General features: G+C 39.7%; 1 protein-coding gene across 1 annotated transcript in view; it reads right to left on the minus strand.

The window, feature by feature from the left end:
• Positions 1-20,903, minus strand: part of frmpd4 (FERM and PDZ domain containing 4) — a 336,831-nt gene that overhangs the window by 38,583 nt on the left and 277,345 nt on the right. The window contains exon 7 of the mRNA XM_059968060.1: positions 3,141-3,272. Within this exon, the coding sequence (XP_059824043.1) occupies positions 3,141-3,272 (132 nt within the window). The remainder of the gene's footprint in view (positions 1-3,140; positions 3,273-20,903) is intronic.

The raw sequence follows: 20,903 nt of genomic DNA on the forward strand, positions 1-20,903 counted from the left end.
TACCTTAGGTCATGAATTTATCAATCACCCCTGCTGTGGACACTTCCTGGAGGTCCAAGATCCGTATGCACCACGACCGCTGGACTAAGTGTGTAAATGTAGGAGGGGACTATGTTAAAAAATAAATGTGCTAGGTTTTCTAAAATTGACTCCTACCTTAGGCCATAAACTTATTAATTACCCCTCGTACTTTAAGCAAGACTTGCACTTATCATTATGATGTATGCAGTTCATGTATTTTTACCAATAATGAAATTATATAAAAACAAAAATGCTTAATCACACAAAATATTTACTATATTACTTAATGATGGGATGACAGGGAGTGGGGGGAGGGTGGGGAGGAAGGGGAGTGAGGGGAAGCTGGGGAGTGGGGGGAAATATTTAATACACTACACTCCTCTTTGCTAGTTATAAACTCCAACTCAATATAGACTGTTTCTCAACTATATACACAGTATACTGTATAATACAACTACGAGGGTTCGTGGCCTAAGGTAGAAGGAAATGAGTAATACAGCTCTCGTTACATGCACATGCAGTTCAACTCTGAGTGATTGTGCAGAAAGTTTGAAGATAATAACTCATCAGTTAATAACTCATTGGGGTGATTGATAAGTTTGTGTCCTAAGGTAGAAGGAGAGGAGTTATTACCTTCAAACTTTCTGCATAATCACTCAAAGAGTTGACCTGCATGTGCATGTAACGAGAGCTGTATAGTTCATCTCCTTCTACCTTAGGCCACAAACTTATTAATTGCCCCTGCTGTGGACGACTTCTGGAGGTCCAAGATGCTGACTTCTACAAAGAAGGATCCGTATATTCCATGACCGCTGGACTAAGTGTGTAAATGTAGGAGGGGACTATGTTGAAAAATAAATGCGCTAGGTTTTCCAAAATTGACTCCTTCTACCTTAGTCCACAAACTTATCAATTACCCCTCTGTCTATTTACAGACATCCACAGCATAGTAAATTTTAAACTGTCTCATTCAGACCAGGCCTAAACATTTAATCGCCGTGGAAGATTTCTTACTCTTGCGGGATAGTGTCCTTCCTGACTAGGGGAATCACTGCTTGGTAGGTGAGACTTGGGGCTCTGAAACACTCTCAGGTTCTGGGGCCTCCTCCATGGTTGTTGCAGTAGTTGATTCCAAGACAGCAGGAAGTGGTTCTGACAGCTCTGGACATCTTTAATCTCCTTCCTTTTTCTTCTTCTATTTGGTGCATCATGATCTTGAGAAGGTTTATTTAGTTCACTGGAGGATCTCTCCTCTTGGTTTCTTCATCCACAACATCATCTGACAAATCCTGTTTTTGTATCTCCATTGACCCATTTCTTTTTGGCCTTCCATTCATCCAGCTATTTGTCTCCCACTTGAAGTTCATGCAATAACCTGAATGCATACAGAGTAGATTCTGAATCTTTATACTCACAAAGGCCAAATGCTTGCAACTTTCCTAAAGCTCCTTGAACTCTCTTCCAGCTTAAAATCAAGCCTCATTTTACAAGTACCTGCCTGATTAACTTATCAGAGGCTTTCTCAGATATGCCGCCTACAAAAACTGTTGTACGCTTGTAGTCAGACCATGACTTTTGTCATTTTCACAATTCCTCTGAGCAGCATGGCCCTTCCTTGGTCCAATATGCTTTCCAACCTGAGGCTCAGAGTTTGGCATCAACACCTGTGTACTGTCTGTTGGGAAATGGTTCATAGTGTTCAGCATGGATACAGTTGTGGCATCATCCGGTACCTTTTTAAATTTGCTTTCAGACTCCATTTCTGGGGCTGTGGCATACAAATGATGGCTGGATCTCCGATCAAGTTGCATTTATCTGAGCCTTTCAAGTCCCCACAATGTTAGCCCTCCTGTTTTACCACATACAAGCTCAATGTTGAATTGGACTGTCACGAATGGCATTCCCACAGGATTTATCCTTTCTCCGGTATAAGTTTGTAATTGGATAGCTGCAGGCATCAGTTCAGTATCTTTGAAATGCTGTTCAAACTCATTTACTGGAATGACTGAAACGGCCAAGACAATGTCCAAATATTTTTAAATAAATTTGCTGTTCACGTCTGGTATAATCCATTTTGCTCGTCTATTGTTAGTTTTCACATTGTAAATCTCAAGGCTAGTCAGTCCTATGTCATTCTATTTCAATTTTCCTCAACAGCATGCAGGTTAGTGCTCTTTTTGACACCGCAATTTGTCTTTTTATCTTTCTCTCTTCCCTGTGTAGACCACTTATTTTTGTCTGTCTGACATGCTCTTTGTATGTGTCCTACTTTGCTGCATTTTCTTTAAGCTTTGCCTTTAAACCTGCATTGGTCTGGTGTATGTGAGTCCCTGCCACAATTGTAAAACTGGTTTCTGTTTAGATTTCGTTCATACTCACTTTCATTCCTGACTGCAACTCAATTACATCTGTCTGCTGTTTCCATCGATATAGTGATTTCAACTGCTCTTTTAAATGAAAGCTGTGCTTCAGTAAGGAGCTATTTTGGAATGCTTTCTTGTTAGATTCCACAGACTAAATGATCTCTCAGTACATCACTCACCCCATTACTGAACTGACAATGCTCAGGCAATCTCTTCAATAAAGCCATGAATGCTGAAGTGGATTCCCCCTCTTTTTGATTCTGAGCATGAAATCTAAAGCAATCAACAATGACTGGTCCTAATGTTCTTGCGTTACTTTCACAATATCAGCAAAGCTCATTTTTGCTGGTTCGATTGGAGCAGTCAAACTTTGAAGCAAACTCATATGACTTTAAACCGAATGCACTCAGCAAAATTGGTACTCATTTCTCATTGGCTGTTTCATTTGCTTCAAAATACTGTTTAATTAACTCAGTATACACAAGCCAGTTACTGATGAGCAATTGAATGCATCTATCTTTCAAATGTAGCCAGCCATTTCTGCTCTTGTTTATAACTATTATCACTCAGTGCTCACTGTTTAACAACTTATGTATAACACTGTGCTTTATTTTAAGCAAAGCGCACATTTATCATGTGGTAGTGTCACAATGTATGCAATTCACACATTTTACATATAACCATACAGAGTTATATAAATAACAAAGAATGCTTAAATATTACATACACAACAACATACACATCAAGAGCATTTACCTGAGTAAGGGTCTCCTGATCATGAAGTAGAAGAAGTTTGTTTGGCTCTCCTTCAATGCGCTGTTCCAGCATCAGTGAGAAATGCTCAATGCATTTAATGGACAGTTTTTCCTGAAGTGTCAGGATCACGTCCTGTTAACACAGACAAAAAACAACTTCAAAAATGACTCTGGGTTTGTTCATCTGCCGAGACACATAGCACCATAGCATGAGATCAGTAAAGGTGAAGACCATTTGGTTCATTGCCCGCAGGCCAGTTCTCTATCAGAGCAATTTCTCAGTTCTTCATACTAGCCCTTTCCCTGCAGACTAGCAAATTGTTTTTCACCATATATTTATCCAATTGCCTTTTGAAGGCCACATCTGCCAGCATTACATGATCATATACAGCATTAAAATTGTTATGTCACTCTTTATTCTTTTTCCCTTTATTCCTCCTTGAGTGGCAGGGGCATGTCTGGAATTCTCTTTGCCAAGCACAGTTGAGGTTAAATCATTGGAGGCTTCTAAAGAGTATGCAGATACACATTTGAAAGATTGGGAAATTCAGGGCAATGGAGAAGAGATGAAGCCAGGGACAAATTAGCCGCTATCAGAGTGACCAGAGAACCAGACCTGAGAGATCAGAAGGCCTGCTTCTTCTCCTTAACCCATCTACTTAACAGCCTCCCACAAACAATCAGGACTATCCTTTTAGATATCTCCAACAAATTTCTACTTGTTCTTTCCTATCCATTCTTTTCATTGTACTCCCTAAGTTCAGGATTCATTCTTACAAATCTTTTCTAGGCCCTCTTCAACTTTGCTGATAATGCTGTTACACATCACAAGGTTTCTGAAGGTGCCTTAATGCTACATTGTCATATTACATTCATCATCTCTATTCATTAGTGTACCAAATATTCTGCCAAATTGGTGAAACCGAATTTAGCCCTGAACTAATATATGTCATCTTGCCTGATTAATCATTTTTCCTCTAGGTGACTACTAATCCCATCCAAATAAATGCTTCTGAAAGCTCTCCCACCATTGAATTTAAATGGACTGAGTGTACTTGCTTGTCTTATCCTTATTTCCATTTATAAACAGAAGATTAATATTCTTCCTGAATAGGTTAGGACTTTTTTCGTAGAAGATTGAAGGGAGATTTGATAGATGTATACAAAATCATGAGGGGTACAGAAAGGATAATGCAAACAGGCTTTTTCCACTGAGGATGGGTGGAACTACAATTAGAGGTCATGAGTTTTGGGTGAAAGATGAAAAGTTTAAGGGGAAAGTTCTGCAGTCAGAGGGTGGTGAGAGTGTGGAATGAGCTGCCAGCACAAGTGGTGCATGTCAGCTTGATTTCAACATTTAAGAGAAGTTAGAATCATTACATGGATGCTAGGGGTTTGGCGAGCTATGGTGCCAGTGAAGGTTGATGGGAGTCGGCAGTTTAACATGGTTCAGCATGGTGCTGCACTTTTCTATGACTCTTGGCCACTCCTCAATCCACTGGTGCAAAGTCTGAATCTAAAGAGAATCTAACAGTATGAATCTAAAGTTATGGATCTTGCTCCTACGATATCATTTGCTTGAAGTTTGAATGATATCAAATTGCCATCAAAACAAACCATCTATTTAGAAATTACTGAAGGAAAACAAAAATTTAATTTGCTCTAAAGGCCCTCAATATAATGAAAGTTTTGATCACAGTGGAAGACAACTGCAGGCCTGATGATATGATGCTTTATTTCAAAGTTTAATCCTTATCAAGCATATCTGGGGACTGTTTCTTATATATGAAATCATTTGAATTTCTACATTAAACTGCAGAGCCTTAGTCATTCAGTACATTTGTGACAAAGATTTCTTAATTCCTAGATATTAAAGGTATAAAGGTGACTTTGTGGAAAGAAAGTAGTGCTGAGATAAGCGATCGCCCATGATGGGATGGGAGTGAGGAACTGGGACACTGTACTTTTAGTTCCTGTTCTTACGTGTTTACTCACTTTAGTGTCTGCTTCATATCTCTTAGCACCCACCAGTTGCCTCCCAGCTAAAGGCATGTTTTGGGAAGGACTGAGTGGTGGAAGTTATAGTGGTCTTCTCTCCTTTCTGACCCAGAGTCTAATCCTGCCCATTATGAGGGGATAAAGAACCGCTGCTTAGGTCTAAAGTGAAAAAAGTTGGTGCTGTGAGTCGGCAAAAGCCTATACGATCAGCAATTAACACAGGCTGAAACAAATGTCTCTCAAATAGGAATATAAAGTTGATGAAAGCAAGGCAGTGTATATTGTCTACATGGACTTTAGCAAGGCCTTTGTTAAGGTCCTGCATGGGAGGTTGGTCAAGAAGTTTCACTCATTTGGCATTGAGGATGAGGTAGTAAATTGGATTTAATATTGGCTTTATGGGAGAAGCCAGGTAGTGGTAGTAAATGGTTGTCTCTCTCTGGAGGCCTGAGACTAGTTGTGTGCCGCAGGGATTAGTGCTGTATCCGTTGGCTGTCATCTATATCATAGATCTGGATGATAATGAGGTAGACTGGATTATCAAATTTGCAGGATGCAAGATGATACTGAGATTGGGAGTGTAGTGGACAACAAGGAAGGCTATGAAAGCTTGCAATGGGATTTGGACCAGTTGTAAAAATAGGCTGAAAAATAGTTTGGCAGACAAGTGTGAGATGCTGCACTTTGGGAGGACAAGCCAGGGTGGGAGTTCCACAGTAAATGGTAGGGCACTGAGGAGTGCCGTAGAACAGAGGGATCTGGGAACATAGATCTACCATTACTTGAAAGTGATGTCACATGCAGATAGGCTCATAAAGAAAGCTATTGACACATTGGCCTTCATGAATCAAAGTACTGAATACATGAGTTGAGATGTTTGTGGAAGTTGTTTCAAACATCGGTGAGGCCTAATTTGAAGTGTTGTGTGCAGTTCTGAAAAAGCACAGGAAAGATGTCAATAATATCGAAAGAGAACAAAAAAATTACAAGCATATTAACAAGACTTGAGGAAATGAGTTAAAGGGAAAGGTTGAAAAAGTTATGATTATATTCCCACAGGCATAGGAGAATGAAGGGAGATTTGATAGAGGTACACAAAATTATGATGGGGATAGATAGGGTAAATGCAAGCAGGCTTTTATTCACTGAGATTGGGTGGGACTAGAACTAGAAATCATGAGTTAAGGGTGAAAGGTGAAAGATTAAAAGAAACATGAGGGGGAACTTTTTCACTCAGAGGCTGGTGAGAGTGTGGAATGATCTGCCAGTGGAAGTGGTGTGTGTGTGTTTGCTTTCAACATTTAAGAGAAGTTTGGATAAGTGGATAGATAGGAGGGATGCGGAGGGCTACGATCCAGGTGCTGGTCTATGTTTCTGGGCAGACTAATAGTTTGGCGTGGATTTTATGGGTCAAATGGCCTGTTTCTGTGCTGTAGAGACCTATGACTCTCTAAAGGTTGGAGATATTGGAGATTTTCAGTCAGGCATGTTGTAACAAAATGCATCAACTCCAGTGCAATGGCTCATTAACACAATGTGTGACCTTGAATTAAAAGACTCCACTTAAAGCTTATTGCAACAGAATAGAGCAGTGTTTAGTGCTAGTATGTTCTGTCCAAAGTTATTCTAATTAATACCAGATCATCAAAATAAGTAACACTTCTTGTAAAGTGAAATTGCAATACAAAAAACAATCATTTTCAAAGTTCATTTCTTATAAAAGTACATGTATGTCACCACATTTGACCCTGAGATTCGCTTTCTTGACTGCAATCATAGTAGATACAAGAGGCACAATGGAATCAATGAAAAACCACACCCAATAGGACAGACAATAACCAATGTGCAAAAAAAACTAAACAAATACAAAAAGAAAGAGGAGAAAAAAAAATAGAAATAATGACAATATTATTTTTCCATGGAAGTCATGCTCGTGATCTGAGCAAACTAGTTGTCGACAAGGAAGCATTGAATGCCTGGCTCAGAGTTGGAAACCTTTTCCCAGAAACAGAGGTGTTCCTTGTGGCAATACAGGAGTAGGTGGTTATCACAAAAAAATATCAAAAATACATCTCAAAAGACAAATAAATTCAAGATGATAAATGGAGAAAATGTGATGGAAAACCAGAGACAATCCAACCCATTACAGGATTTAGCAGCAGGTTAACACATTCTGATTACTTACACAGACATAATCAAGTGCCAAACATCATTCACCGACATCTTGCTTGAAGATACAAACTCATAAAATAAATCATACCTTACTATAAATGCAAGCCTGATCCAGTTTTAGAGTCAGAATCTCACAAATTATATTATGACCGATCTGTTATTTCAGATAGGACAATCCATAATAATTGTCCAGATATAATAATACAGGATAAACAAGCCAGAACAATTTAATTGATATATATAGCCATTCTGTACACACAAAACTTACAGAAATCATTAAGTGAAAAACACCAGAAATATGCTGCATTAAAAGAGCAAACTGAAAGACCTTGGAACATGCACAAGGTATACATACATTGTCCCAATAGTAGTAATATCTACAACTGGAATCATCCCAAAGGCAATACACAATATCATTAAACAATTAGGGCTAAACAGCAATACCTACCATTTATAAACCTTCATAAAGCCACAATATTGAACACCACTAAAATAGTCTGAAATTTCCTAGCAATTGAGAAATGAGCCTGCTTGGCTATGTCCATACCTCAGGTTCTACCAGCCTGAACTGAGAAGAAATATGTTCATATACTGTATGTAAATAAGTTAAATACTTAGAACATGAGATGAAGAATTCCTGAGTGTCAGTCCATAGGTTGTGGGAACAGCTCAGTGAGGGGGGGAGGGGAGTGATATTGAAGTTATCCTTTCTCATTCAAGAGTTTGAGGGTTGAGGGGTACTAATTGTTCTGGAATCTGATGGTGCAGGTCCCAAGGCTCCTGTGCCTTCTTTCTGATGGCAGCAGTGAGAAGAGGACATTGTCTTGATGATGGGTATATTTAAGGCAAAAGTTGATTGTTTCCTGATCGGTCAGCCATGATAGAATGGCAGGGCAGACTTGATGGGCTGAATGGCCTGATTCTGCTCCTATGCCTTAAGGTCTTACGATTGATGCTGCTTTCCTGTGACAGTGCCCCATGTAGATGTGCTCAATGGTGGGGATGACTTTAGCTGTGAAAGGCAGGGCTGCATCCACGACTTTTTGTAGGCTTTTCCATGTTATGCCATGATGTAACCTGTCAATATACTCTCCACTACACGTCCATAGCAGTTTGTCATGTTTTATATGACATGCCGAATCTTGCAAGCTTCTAAGAAAGCAGAGGCAATGCCACGCTTTTTTCATAATGGCAATTATATGCTGTACCCAAGACAGGTCTTCTGAAATAATAACACCAAAGAATTTTTCAGTTGCTGACTCTCTCCACCTCTGATCCCCCGAAGAGAACTGGCTCATGGACAGCTGGACTTCTGATTACCTCCTCCTAAAGTCAATAGTCATCTCCTTGGTCTTGTTGATATTGAGTGAGAGGTTGTTGTTGTGGCATCACTCAGCCAGATTTTCAGTCTTCCCCCTATATGCTGATTCATCACCTCCATTGATTTGGCCAATGGCAGTGGTGTTGATGACAAACTTAAATATGGCACTGGAGCTGTGCTTAGCATCACAGTCATAACTATAAAGTGAACAGAGCAGGGAGGTAAGCACACAGCCTCATTGTGCATCTGTGTTGATGGAGATGGTGGAGATGTTGTTGCCAATCTGAACGGTAAATGAGTAAATCAAGGATGAGGTTGCAGAACTTAGACTTTTATTTACCCTTTGTGTTCGTTTCAATCAATTCTCCTGCGCCTTTCTCTAGTATTTTTGATAAAACAATCCTTGAATTTAACTTCTCTCTCTTTCAGGCAACTCGCACCATTAAATCAGTTATATACCAGCCCAGTTATGTTACTGGGCTGGTAATCCAGCTACTGTGTCTAATATGCCATAGACACAAGTTCAAATCCCATGAGGGTTGCTGGTGGAATGAAGTTGCGTGATTACACTAAATCTGGAATAATGATCTAGAGCCACCGACTGGTATGAAACCTGACCAACCATCAAGAACCAAAGTAGCCTTGGGAGGTGGACACACGCACACACTGCTTTCCAAACTTAAAAGTCCTTCTCACAATCGCCTTGAAATGTCAAAATTGGAAGAGCAAACCCGTAGACTTCTTCCCATTAACAGATCCATCAGAGATAGCAACATAGTCACAATGCAGATGGGAGGGAATGTCTGCTGGGGCTTAACGTTCAATAAAAGGGATCTTTATGATAGCAGCTCACATACAAACAAGGAAGCCCCTGTGTGACTGATGATTATCAGCTGTCCTCACTAAGCACATGAATCAGAAGTGCTCTTGCAAGGAAGAGTCTAACCATTTCATCATGACAGCAATGTCCTGAGATGTTGGGCACAGTCAATATTGACCTTCAAATTATCTGTACCAGTCATTAAACTCCTGTGGTGGGAGGGGTCAGTCAGATTTTCTGCATTCTTTGTCAAATTACCCATTTCTTGACTTTCCTAAGCCCTCTGCAGACACAACTCAGGAGAGTGATGGGAGAAAAATCTATTTACTTGGATGGGTACAACTACAACAGTACTCAAGAATTTGGCATCATTCATGTCAATGCAGACCATTTGAACGGGCAATCCAACCATCACCTGAAACAGCCAAGCTCTGCCACCAGCGCAATGTGAAATATAGACTCTCCCACCATTTCTTAGTAGCACTGCATAAATCTGTGACAACTACACTTAGAAGGAGGCAGGCACCAAATCAAGTTCCCTTCCAAGTAGCAGAATATCTTGATTTGGAAATACAGTGGATTTTGGGTACTGGGACATATTCGGACAGGTATACTTTGGCCCAATAAACCAGCTGCCCCAGTTAGCTGAGGTTTTACGAAAAAAGTATGAAAAGACAAACTACTGTTTAAATGCGTAACGATTTATGCATTTAACTGGAATACATAACAAATTAGAATACTACTATAGTACTATAAAACTGTATTATTTCTTAATAGTTATTGTTGGAGGAATTCATCAAGTGCATGCTGCTGTGCTCTTTTGATTGACTATATATAAACAAAATTAGCGCAGATAATGGACTGCCTTCATCCAATACTTTTGAAGATTGCATCCTCAAATCTTCATTTTCATTATGGTATTCAATATGATTGTCAATACCTTCAAATTTTTTGTAGTTCTGAACTTGTTGAAGTAGTAAGATTGTTTCATTTTCACTTCTGACCGTTTCTAGCATCTCCAAGCCTGACTGCTTGAAACTGCAGTGAGCAAAATAGTTCTGAATTGTCTTACTGCTTATTTCTTGCCAACTATCAGTGACAAAAATCACTGTTTATTGAACAAAAACACATTTAACTGACAGTATTTAGAAACTGTTTGTTCTATGTACGGTGTAGTGTCTAACAGCTGCACAAGTTCATGTGATTGAAGCTAGTTACAAACTGTTCAGCAAGTCTTCTGTCCTAATTAAGTTGCATTGTTTTTCCTTTCTTTGCCTCTTGGTGCATCGGGCAGCAACCTTGCCATTTATTTTCATTTTTTTTTGTCTGCTTTTATTTCAAGCCCAAGTTGCTAGCTTGACACTCAACCCAGGACAGATAGAAAGTGTACAAGGAGCTGTACGGATTTGAATCTGAGACCACTTGCCTCGAAATCCAGTGTGGGTGCCATTACACCACTAGCTGGCACAACTAAGTGGCATAGTGTCCCAAATAAACAAAGGCAATCTCATCTATTTTCTCAATTAGATTTTGTTCTTTAAGAGTTGTCCCAAATAAGTGGCTGCTCCGATTAATCAATAGCCCAACTAACCAAAATTCACTGTAACATCATTCCTGCATCATAGCTGGGTCAAAGTTCTGTGGCTCTCCTCCTAGCACATTAATTTGAGAGAAAATTTGTTGCAAATTAAAACAATTAAAGATTACCACTATCTTTATGATGCCAATTAGAAAGGAGCAGTAAGCGTTGGCTTTGACAGTGGCAGCCATGTATTGTGAATAAAAAAGTAATTTGCAAAAATAACATTAATATAAACTCAATCAAATGTTATTGCACTCTTTATATTGGTACTATTCATTCCTAATTAAGGCATAACTCAATTTAGTTTTTCAGGAAATCTGTGAGCGTTGCACCTCAGCCCATTTAATTACTGGTATATTTAAATTTTATTTTATCAAACTTGACCTTTAGCAAGATGTGATTTAACTTTAAAGACATTTGAAATATCCAGCACTGATTATGCCCATGCTCAAGGCAAGGTGAAAAAAAAAATTGCATTCACAGCTTTAATTGTGTTTGCAGGTTTTTGCAACACAGCTCTCCTGTGATATAGGAGGGATGCTTATTTATGTGACCTTCTCTCGTCTTTCATCTCTAGCTTCTTAATGTTCCATGAAAACCTCTCAGATATTTCTCTACTTACAAATATTGGATTTATAATTATATCCATTAATGCCACTGACTCTGTGGGCTTTTATGTTTGACTTACAAAACAAGGTTTTACCACAATGAATACCAGAACACCCACCATTTTACACTTTTTAAAAATTTTATGAGATTTCAGATTAAAAAACTGCTTTTCAGGACAGTCCACTTTGCAAATTGAGGAATGGCTGTATCCTCTATTTCATTGCCACAAAATGACACCACATGGAATCAGGCCCTTTGGCCAACCCACATAGTCCATCGAGAAAATAGTTCAGACCTGCTTCAACACACAAGACCCGTAGACCCCATGGGCATAAAGCACCTAGTGATATGTGATATCAAAACATTGTTTGGTGTTGCTGCACCCACCCATTGCCCACCATGTGTACGTGAGTCACGTGCAAAGATGACTGGACATAATCTGGAGAAGTGGAGTTAATAAAAACAACACCAATCAACTACAGAACAAAAGGTGGTGTGTAATGTTGTTAAATTTCTAACCACAGTTGTTAAATCTAATCTGGCCTCCTCTCAACTATTACATCTTCATTTCTCTCATTTTCTCCTGAATTTGTTCAGACCTTGCTGTTGTCCTGCACCATGAGCCTGGGCCCTTCATTCTGGATTTCTTTCCAATTCCAAACAAAATTGCACAGCCGTATGCGTGTGCTCCATATAAGCCCCGTCTTAACCCATTTCATTCAAATTGCATCACCACAATTACTTACTTGTCTGTCGTGTAGAATTGTAGAGTCATGGTACTGTAGTGGAATAGGTGGAGACAATTTACCCCATCGAGTCCATGCCAGCTCTTTGCATGGCAATCTAGTCAATCACAAGCCCCTGCACTTTCCCATGGCATCTATTCAATTACCTTTTGAAAGCAGCAATAACCTCTTTTCCCACTACTCTAGGCCAGCAAGTTTTAGGTCATAACCACTAGCACATAGCTGCTCCTCCAACAGATTTGCATTTTGACTATTACATATCACAGCATTGTAACCCAACTCCCAGGTATGAAGTTAAAACTAAATTCCATACAAAGAACAATTTGGACCTTGTCACACTTGGGTCAGAATGCCACCTGTAAGTCTTCTTCAGGCTTTTTTTCTGCTGTGACTTAAGAAACAGCCCAGTATAAGCTCTGCCACCTGGACGAAGCTCCAGGGCAGCCAATAGCCAAGGAGTGTGTGGAGTGGGAGTAATCTTTGGAAACTTCCTGCAGGATGACTAAATTGAATGTACAATCAAGGGATATATTTCAATTTAGTGGTCAGAGGGGTGACATGATTTTCACATAAAATATAAATGCATATGTCTATCATATTACCTGTTACAATTTAAATCCAATAACAATTTGTTACTTTTTTCCAATTATGTACTGTCTCTCAGGAGGTTCAATACAAGTTGCTGTCAGTAAAGATCCTCATACCCTTCATGCTAGAATACAAGCCAAAAATGGCCACAATTTAAGTTAAACATTTTAGTTATGTGTGATTAGCTTTACTTAACTGTGATACTGTTACATCAGAAAGGAGAGATACGTGGATGATAGGGATCTGATCTGGGTGTAAGTAGATGGGACTAGGTAGATCAGGCATGGATTTTATACGCTGAAAGATATTGTAGAGTTGTACTTTATGACTCAATTTAGCTCACTCTCTCAAACTGCAGTGAGAATTTGTCTCATTATGGACACTGTTTCCTTCTGGTCCCTTCACCTTAAACTTCCTGTTCAAGTCTGCCTCAAAACATACCAGCAAATTCAGAATTGTCTGTTTCATAGTGGGTACTTTCACCAGCTGCTTTAAAAATCCATCTCCTAGACATTGCACAAATTCCTTTAATTGCAGTCCACAACCAGCCTGATTAGGGTGGGTCAGTACGTTCTTAGGAATACAAAGGTGAGTAGTGTTGTGGAAAGTGTAGAAGATTGCTGAAGGATATAGTGAGCAATTGCTGATATGGGTAGAGAAATGGCAGATGGCAGACCTTTAACATTGTTACAGTGGAAACTTGGGGTGCAAGTTCATGGCTCCTTGGAAGTAACTGCACTGTTTGATAGGGTGTTAAAGAAGGCATATGATATTCTTGCTTTTATTTTTCAAAGCACTTTCCAGAATTAGAAATTTATGTTGAGCTTTTTGGAAACTCTGGTTAGGCTGCTTCTGGTGTATTGCATTCATCTCTGGTTGTTCCAGAGGTGGAAAAGTTTTGGAGAGGGTGCAGAAGAGGTTTCACTGGATGTTAGAGGGCATGTGCTGTACTGAAAGGTTGGACAAACTTGTGTTGTTTTCACCTGAGTAGTAGATGCTATAGAAGTTCATAAGATTATGAGAGGCATGGATTCAGTAGACTGCTGGTATTTTTTTCAGATGGTTGAAATGTCTAATACTGGAGCATGTATTTAAGGTAAGATAAGGTAAATTCAAAGGAGATGGTGGTTTTGTACAGTGAGCAACGAGTGCTTAGAATGTGTTGCCTGGGATGGTGTTGGAGGCAAATACAACAGAGGCATTTTAGAGGCTTTTAGAAAGGAACATTAATGTACAGAAAATGGAAGGATACAGACATTGTAATTGTGTAAGCAGAAGGGATTAGTTAGGCATTAATTACTAGCTCAATTGCCTAGGCACAACATTGTAGGCCAAAGGACCTGTTCCTGTATTGTACTGTTCTATGTTCTGTCCATCCATTCCTCTAGAATATACTACCTTTTCTAGGTATTACTTTAGTAAACATTGCCTGAATAGCGTCCAATTCATTAACCCATTTCAATAAGGAACCCAATGCTATACAGTATACACAGAACTCCAGATCTCATGGATACCTATATAACTAAAGCATAATCTCAGTATGCTTGCATACAGTTTCCCAGTCAATAGCCAAAACATTGTGGACTTTCACAACTACATTGCTTTTTCATCATTTGAATGTCCTTTCATACTTCTTCTGCCATAAAAGAGTAATGTTACATTTCACACATAATTCTTCCCTCATTTCTGTACAAATAAATTTCACCTGACTCTTTTGCTAATTACTATAAAATCTGTTTCACTTTGTCGCAATGTTTACACCATTGGAAAAAAGAAAAGGGCGGGGACCATCATAAAGGACTCCTTCCAACCTGTGCACGGACTGTTTGAACTGCTTCCGTCTGGTAGGCGCTTCAGATCCCTCCAGACTAAGACTAATAGGCACTGGAGAAGTTTTTTCCCTACTGCGGTCACTTTGCTGAACAGTTAACTGCCGGTTAACTATTGGCTAACTATTACTTGGATTGCACTACTTGTATGTATAATCTATATTTTCATTTATATTTATCATTATTATTGTTATGACCAGAGAGACAACATCTGCCGGAAGTAAATTCTTTGTATGTGCACAGGTACTTGGTGATTAAAGTCTGATTCTGATTCTGATTCTGATTTATTCACTCCATCATGAATTTTATTACTTCTCATGTTTCCAGTTATAGTCTTTGATCAAGTTATGGGTGTTGGCATAGGCTCCTTTGGTGTGCAGGTGTTGAAAAATTGGGTAGCAAGAAAAGAAGGATATTGTTCAGATAGGAATGTTGACAGAGCAGTGGCAGATGGAATTTAATCCCAACATCTGTCAGGCAATACATTTGGGAAAGCAAACAAAAAGATATAACAAGTTGTCTTTATCCCAATGGGGGGTTACTAATAACAAGATCAGAGGCGAGCGATTTAAAGGGACATCACAAGACAGTTTCTTCAAGCAAATGGTGTGCACTTGGAATGGGCTGTCTTAAATAGTGGTTGAGGCAGGCACATAAACAATGTGTAAAAGGCATCTAGGTACGTACATGGGTAGGAGAGGTGTAGAGGGCCATGGCCAAATGCAAGCAGGTGGGACTTGCTCACTGGACAACAGTGTTGGGATGAATGAGTTGGGCTGAAGGGCCTATTTTCCATGCAGTATGAACTATGACTGTGATTCAAATATAAAGCACAGGAACCTTCTGTTACAGGCAGGCTGCTATTTCAGGAGTCAAAGAACATTGGGGTCTAAGTATAGCACAGGGTCAAGCTCTTCAGCCCACAATGTTATGCTGAAGCTAGTAAACTAATGGCATCTAATTTAACTAATCTCTTCTGCCTACACATTGTAATATTTGCTGAATTTACTTGGGAAGTTGGGGCATATTGACATAACAATTTTCACCTTTCAGAGACAGTATCCAATCAATCTTGCAACATTTTTAGAGCTTCTTCTCAACTTCCACACCATCCATGCTTTGCACTATTTTAATAGGCTTCTAGTACAATGAACTAGATTGAGGTAGAACAAGTCCACTTCACACCAAGTCTCCTGTACTACCAGAAAGATCTGCTTTTTAAGGAATGATTGAATATTATTTACTGATTCTAATGAATGTTACCTGTCTTTAAATATTGATAATGGAACTGGGATTTCCCCATTCATCTAGATAGGTGGATCAATATGTTAAATAAATATACACTATTTAAAACACTTTCTTTTTCCTGAAGATAGATTTGCAGGGTTACAGAAGTTCAAGGTCTTCAAGATTAAAAACAATTAAAAAAATAATGCTGTGGGTGGGGGGGCTCATTGCATTATTGAGTCTGCACTGGTCTTTGAGTGGTGCTGTTTAGTTAATCGATATTTCCTTTCACACCCTTCTCCTTCCTCATAACTCTTTACAAGTGCTTATCCAGTTCTCTGCAACAGGGAATAGAGTATAACACTGAAACACGCCATTTGGTCTGTGGTATTATGGCAAATTAATCTGCCCTCACCTAGTTCATATCCCTCCATTCTCTGCATAGTCCTGTACATATCTAGGAGCCTCTTAAATGCTTCTGTCAACCTATCACCACCACAACCCCTGGCAACACATTCCAGATACCCACCACTCTCTGTCTAAAAGTATGCCTCGCACATCTTCTTTGAACCTTTCTCCCCTCACCATAAAGTCTTGCCCTCGGGTATAAGACTTTTCAATACTGGTGAGGGTAGCTTGTCATTGCTAAGGCCCATCTTCCAAGTCTCTGACCAATATTTCCTCTTCCAAAAAGTAAGGGATTCCTCTCTAGGAAACATGGTGAGTGAACAGGTTTGATGTACCAAAGCCAAACATTAGAATCAAAGCTATTGAAAGAGAGGAACAGGAGTGATCAAAAGCCAGAGAGAAAGGAAATGATTCAGAGGGCTTTTTTGTGTAGCTTATGATTAGAAATATTAACTAGTCATGATCTTTCAATCCAGTCACACAAACTGTACACTGCAGCATCGTTCAATATCATTGTAAGTGTACAGAAACTTGTCTGATGTGGCGAATGGCCCACGCGGCAAGCAAACTGGCTCCAACAGTTGCGGGCAAGTCTCTGTGTGCGGGGCAGACCTCGGCCCAGAAGAGCAGGGAATGCTGGGAGCAGGCACTTAAGCGCGTACTAATTGAAATGGTAAAACAGTTCAACCAGACTCTGCTCGACACAGTGTGTTGATTTCACTCGCTGCGTATCAGCACGACCACACTGAGCATTTTATCAACATAAAGTCTAGGAGATCGTGCTGGAAGGGTAAAACAAGGGAAAACACACCAGTCCTCATAGATGGATCAGAAGTGGAGAGAGTGAGCAAATTGAAGTTCCATAGAACCATAGAACATTACAGCACAGAAACAGGCCCTTCGGCCCTTGACTGTGTTGAACCATTTTCCTGCTTAGCCCCACTGACCTGCACCTGGCCCATATCCGTCTCATCCACGTACCTGTCCAAGTTTTTCTTAAATGTTAAAAGTGAGCCTGCATTTACCATTTCATCTGGCAGCTCATTCCACACTCCCACCACTCTCTGCATGAAGAAGCCCCCCCCCCAATGTTCCCTTTAAACTTTTCACCCTTTACCCTTAACCCATGTCCTCTGGTTTTTTTTCTCCCCTATCCTCAGTGGAAAAAGCCTGCTTGCATTCCCTCTATCTATACCCATCCTAATTTTATATACCTCTATCAAATCTCCCCTCATTCTTCTATGTTTCAGGGAAGAAAGTCCTAATCTATTCAACCTTTCTCTGTAACTTAGTTTTTCAAGTCCTGGCAACATCCTTGTAAACCTTTGCTGCACTCTTTCAACCTTACTAATATCCTTCCTGTAATTCGGTGACCAAAACTGCACACAATACTCCAAATTCGGCCTCTTATACAACCTCACCATAACATTCCAACTCTCATACTCAGTACTTTAATTTATGAAGGCCAATGTACCAAAAGCTCTCTTTACAACCCTATCTACCTGTGATGCCCTCTTTAGGGAATTATGTATCTGTATTCCCAGATCCCTCTGTTCTACTGCACTCCTCCGTGTCCTACCATTTACCTTCATGTTCTACCTTGGTTTGTCCTTCCAAAGCGCAATACCTCACACTTGTCTGCATATTATCCTGTGTATCAATATCTGTAATGGCCTTACCTGGACCCAGCATATCGACAAGCTATAAAGAAGGCAAGACAACAGCTGTATTTCATTATTAGTTTGAGGAGATCTGGTATGTCACCAAAGACCCTCGCAAATTTCTATAGAGGTTGAGTGGAGAGTGCTCTGAGTGGCTGCATCTCCATCCGGAATGGTGGGCGCTACGGCATATGATTTAAGTGAGGTTCAGAAAGTTGTAAAACTAGTCAGCTCAATCATGAGCATTAGCCTGAAGGAGTATCCAGGACATCTTCAAGGAGTGTTGGCTCAGAAAGCCGACATTACGGACCCCAAACACCCAGGGCAAAGTTCAAGGTAAAATTTATTATCAGAGTACATACACGTCACCACTTTTCAGCAGGCATTCTTAGCAAATCTATAGAACAGTAACCGTAAACATCAGGAACTGTAAACTGTAAACAAATGGTGCAAAAGCAGATAGAAATAAATATGAGAAGATGCCCTCTTTAAATTGTTCCCAGTACAGGAGCCTGAAGACAGGCACTCAATGATTCAGGAACAGTTTCTTCCTCTCTGTCATCTGATTTCTGAATGGACATTGAACCCATGAACACTACCTCACTACTTTTTATTTCTATTTTTGGATGACTTATTTAACTATTATATATATTTATTTATTTACTGTAATTCGCAGATGTTTCTCTCTATTATCATGTATTGCATTGAACTGCTGCTGCAAAGTTAGCAAGTTTCTCAATATATGCTGGTGATATTAAACCAGAGTCTGATTCTGAAGGCTGGATTATAGTGTTGAAACCTCATGAAAATATTATTACCTTCCACTGTAAAATTCTAAGCAAATCAATGTAAGGTTCTGCTTAGGTGGAAAACTGCCCATAATGCAAATGCATCCTTTTTTTGTGATCGTCTCCACACTTATCTTAGCAGCTCAACTGGAAAATCTACGCTGCTGCCTTTATTTCTGAAGGTTAAATAAAAGAAATACATTAACTTTTATTGGCACATTTTTCTTGAAAAGTCCTGACAGAAATCAAACTGCATCCAAAATGCAGGATTATTTCAAAGTATCATTATTAATCTCCCTGCCAATACACATACTTCATTGCAATTACTGTGAGCTGAGGTCTGACAGAAACTCACTTTTAATTGAATTGATGCAATTTCTCTGGATGTGGCTGCAGATACATGTGACAGAACGCTTCGATCACTGAGGATGGAGATGCAGTAGTGCCTTTTCTGGAGGCTTTTACTTGGGCAGAAAGCAGGATCTGCCTATTTTTGGAACCAAGAGTGAAACAAATCTCTTTTATTTTGGGTAGCCATGACCAATTTCATTCTGTCTGTGCCAATGATTAAGATCCCCAAAATTTTAATCTAAATTAAACCCTTGTGAAATCCAGCCATGCAGTGGAGATTTTGGATATAAAAGTGAAGTGGGGATTTGGGTAATAAACCAGTGGTTTCATGGCTTTTGTCTGGCACTCCTCCCACATCCCACATGTGCGTGTTGGTGAGTTTATTGACCCTTACATGATTTGCCCCACAGTAGGGATGTTATTAAAATCTGGGGGTGGGGGTGGGGTTGATGGGAATGTGAGGAGAATTAGTACAGGATTTGAATAAAAACAGTGCTTAATGGTTGGCATAGATTCGGTGTTGAGGGTGGGAGACTGAAGGACTTGTCTCCATGCTGTATGACTGCATGACTCTTTTGAATATGCCTACTTCCAACCTTCATAATAAACTAGCACTAATCTGATAAAGACCAGAGTTAATGCACCAGTCCTGGTTCCCTCACTAACTGTCCATTGCTAGTAAGGGTGTCAAAGGTTATGGAGAGAAGGAAGGAGAATGGGGTTGAGAAGGAAAATATATCAGCAATGAAGAAATAGTGGAGCAGATTTGAAGTGCTGAAAGGCCTAATTCTGCTCCTATATTTTAAAATCTTATACTACATATCCACAAGGACTTGTCATTAATCCTCGATTAAGATAGGTGGCGTTGTGGATAATGAAGTAGGTTTTCAAAGGTTGCAGAGAGATTTAGGCCAGTTAGAAGAGTGGGCTGAAAGATGGCAGATGGAGTTTAATGCTGATAAGTGTGAGGTGCTACATTTTGGTAAGACTAATCAAAACAGGACGTACATGGTAAATGGTAGGGCATTGAAGAATGCAGTAGAACAGAGTGATCTAGGAATAATGGTGCATAGTTCCCTGAAGGTGGAATCTCATGTGGATAGGGTGGTGAAGAAAGCTTTTGATACGCTGGCCTCTGTAAATCAGAGCATTGAGTATAGGAGTTGGGATGTAATGTTAAAATTGTACAAGGCATTGTTGAGGCCAAATTTGGAGTATTGTGTACAGTTCTGGTCACCGAATTATAGGAAAGATGTCAACAAACTAGAGAGAGTACAGAGGAGATTTACTAGAATGTTACTTGGGTTTCAGCACCTAAGATACAGAGAAAGGTTGAACAAGTTAGGACTTTATGCTTTGGAGCGTAGAAGGTTGAGGGGGGACTTGATAGATGTATTTAAAATTATTAAGGGGATAGATAGAGTTGATGTGGATCGGCTTTTTCCATTGAGAGTAGGGGAGGTTCAAACAAGAGGACATGAGTTGAGAGTTGAGAGGCAAAAGTTTAGGGGTTACTCAAGGGGGAACGTTAAAGAAGTTCCTCAGAGAGTGGTAGCTGTGTGGAACGAGCTTCCAGTAGAAGTGGTACAGGCAGGTTTGATATCGTCATTTAAAAAAAATTGGATAGGTATATGGACAGGAAAGGAATGGAGGGTTATGGGCTG

This window comes from Hypanus sabinus, chromosome 4 (assembly GCF_030144855.1).
Source record: "Hypanus sabinus isolate sHypSab1 chromosome 4, sHypSab1.hap1, whole genome shotgun sequence".
In the NCBI taxonomy this organism is placed as follows: Eukaryota; Metazoa; Chordata; class Chondrichthyes; order Myliobatiformes; family Dasyatidae; genus Hypanus; species Hypanus sabinus.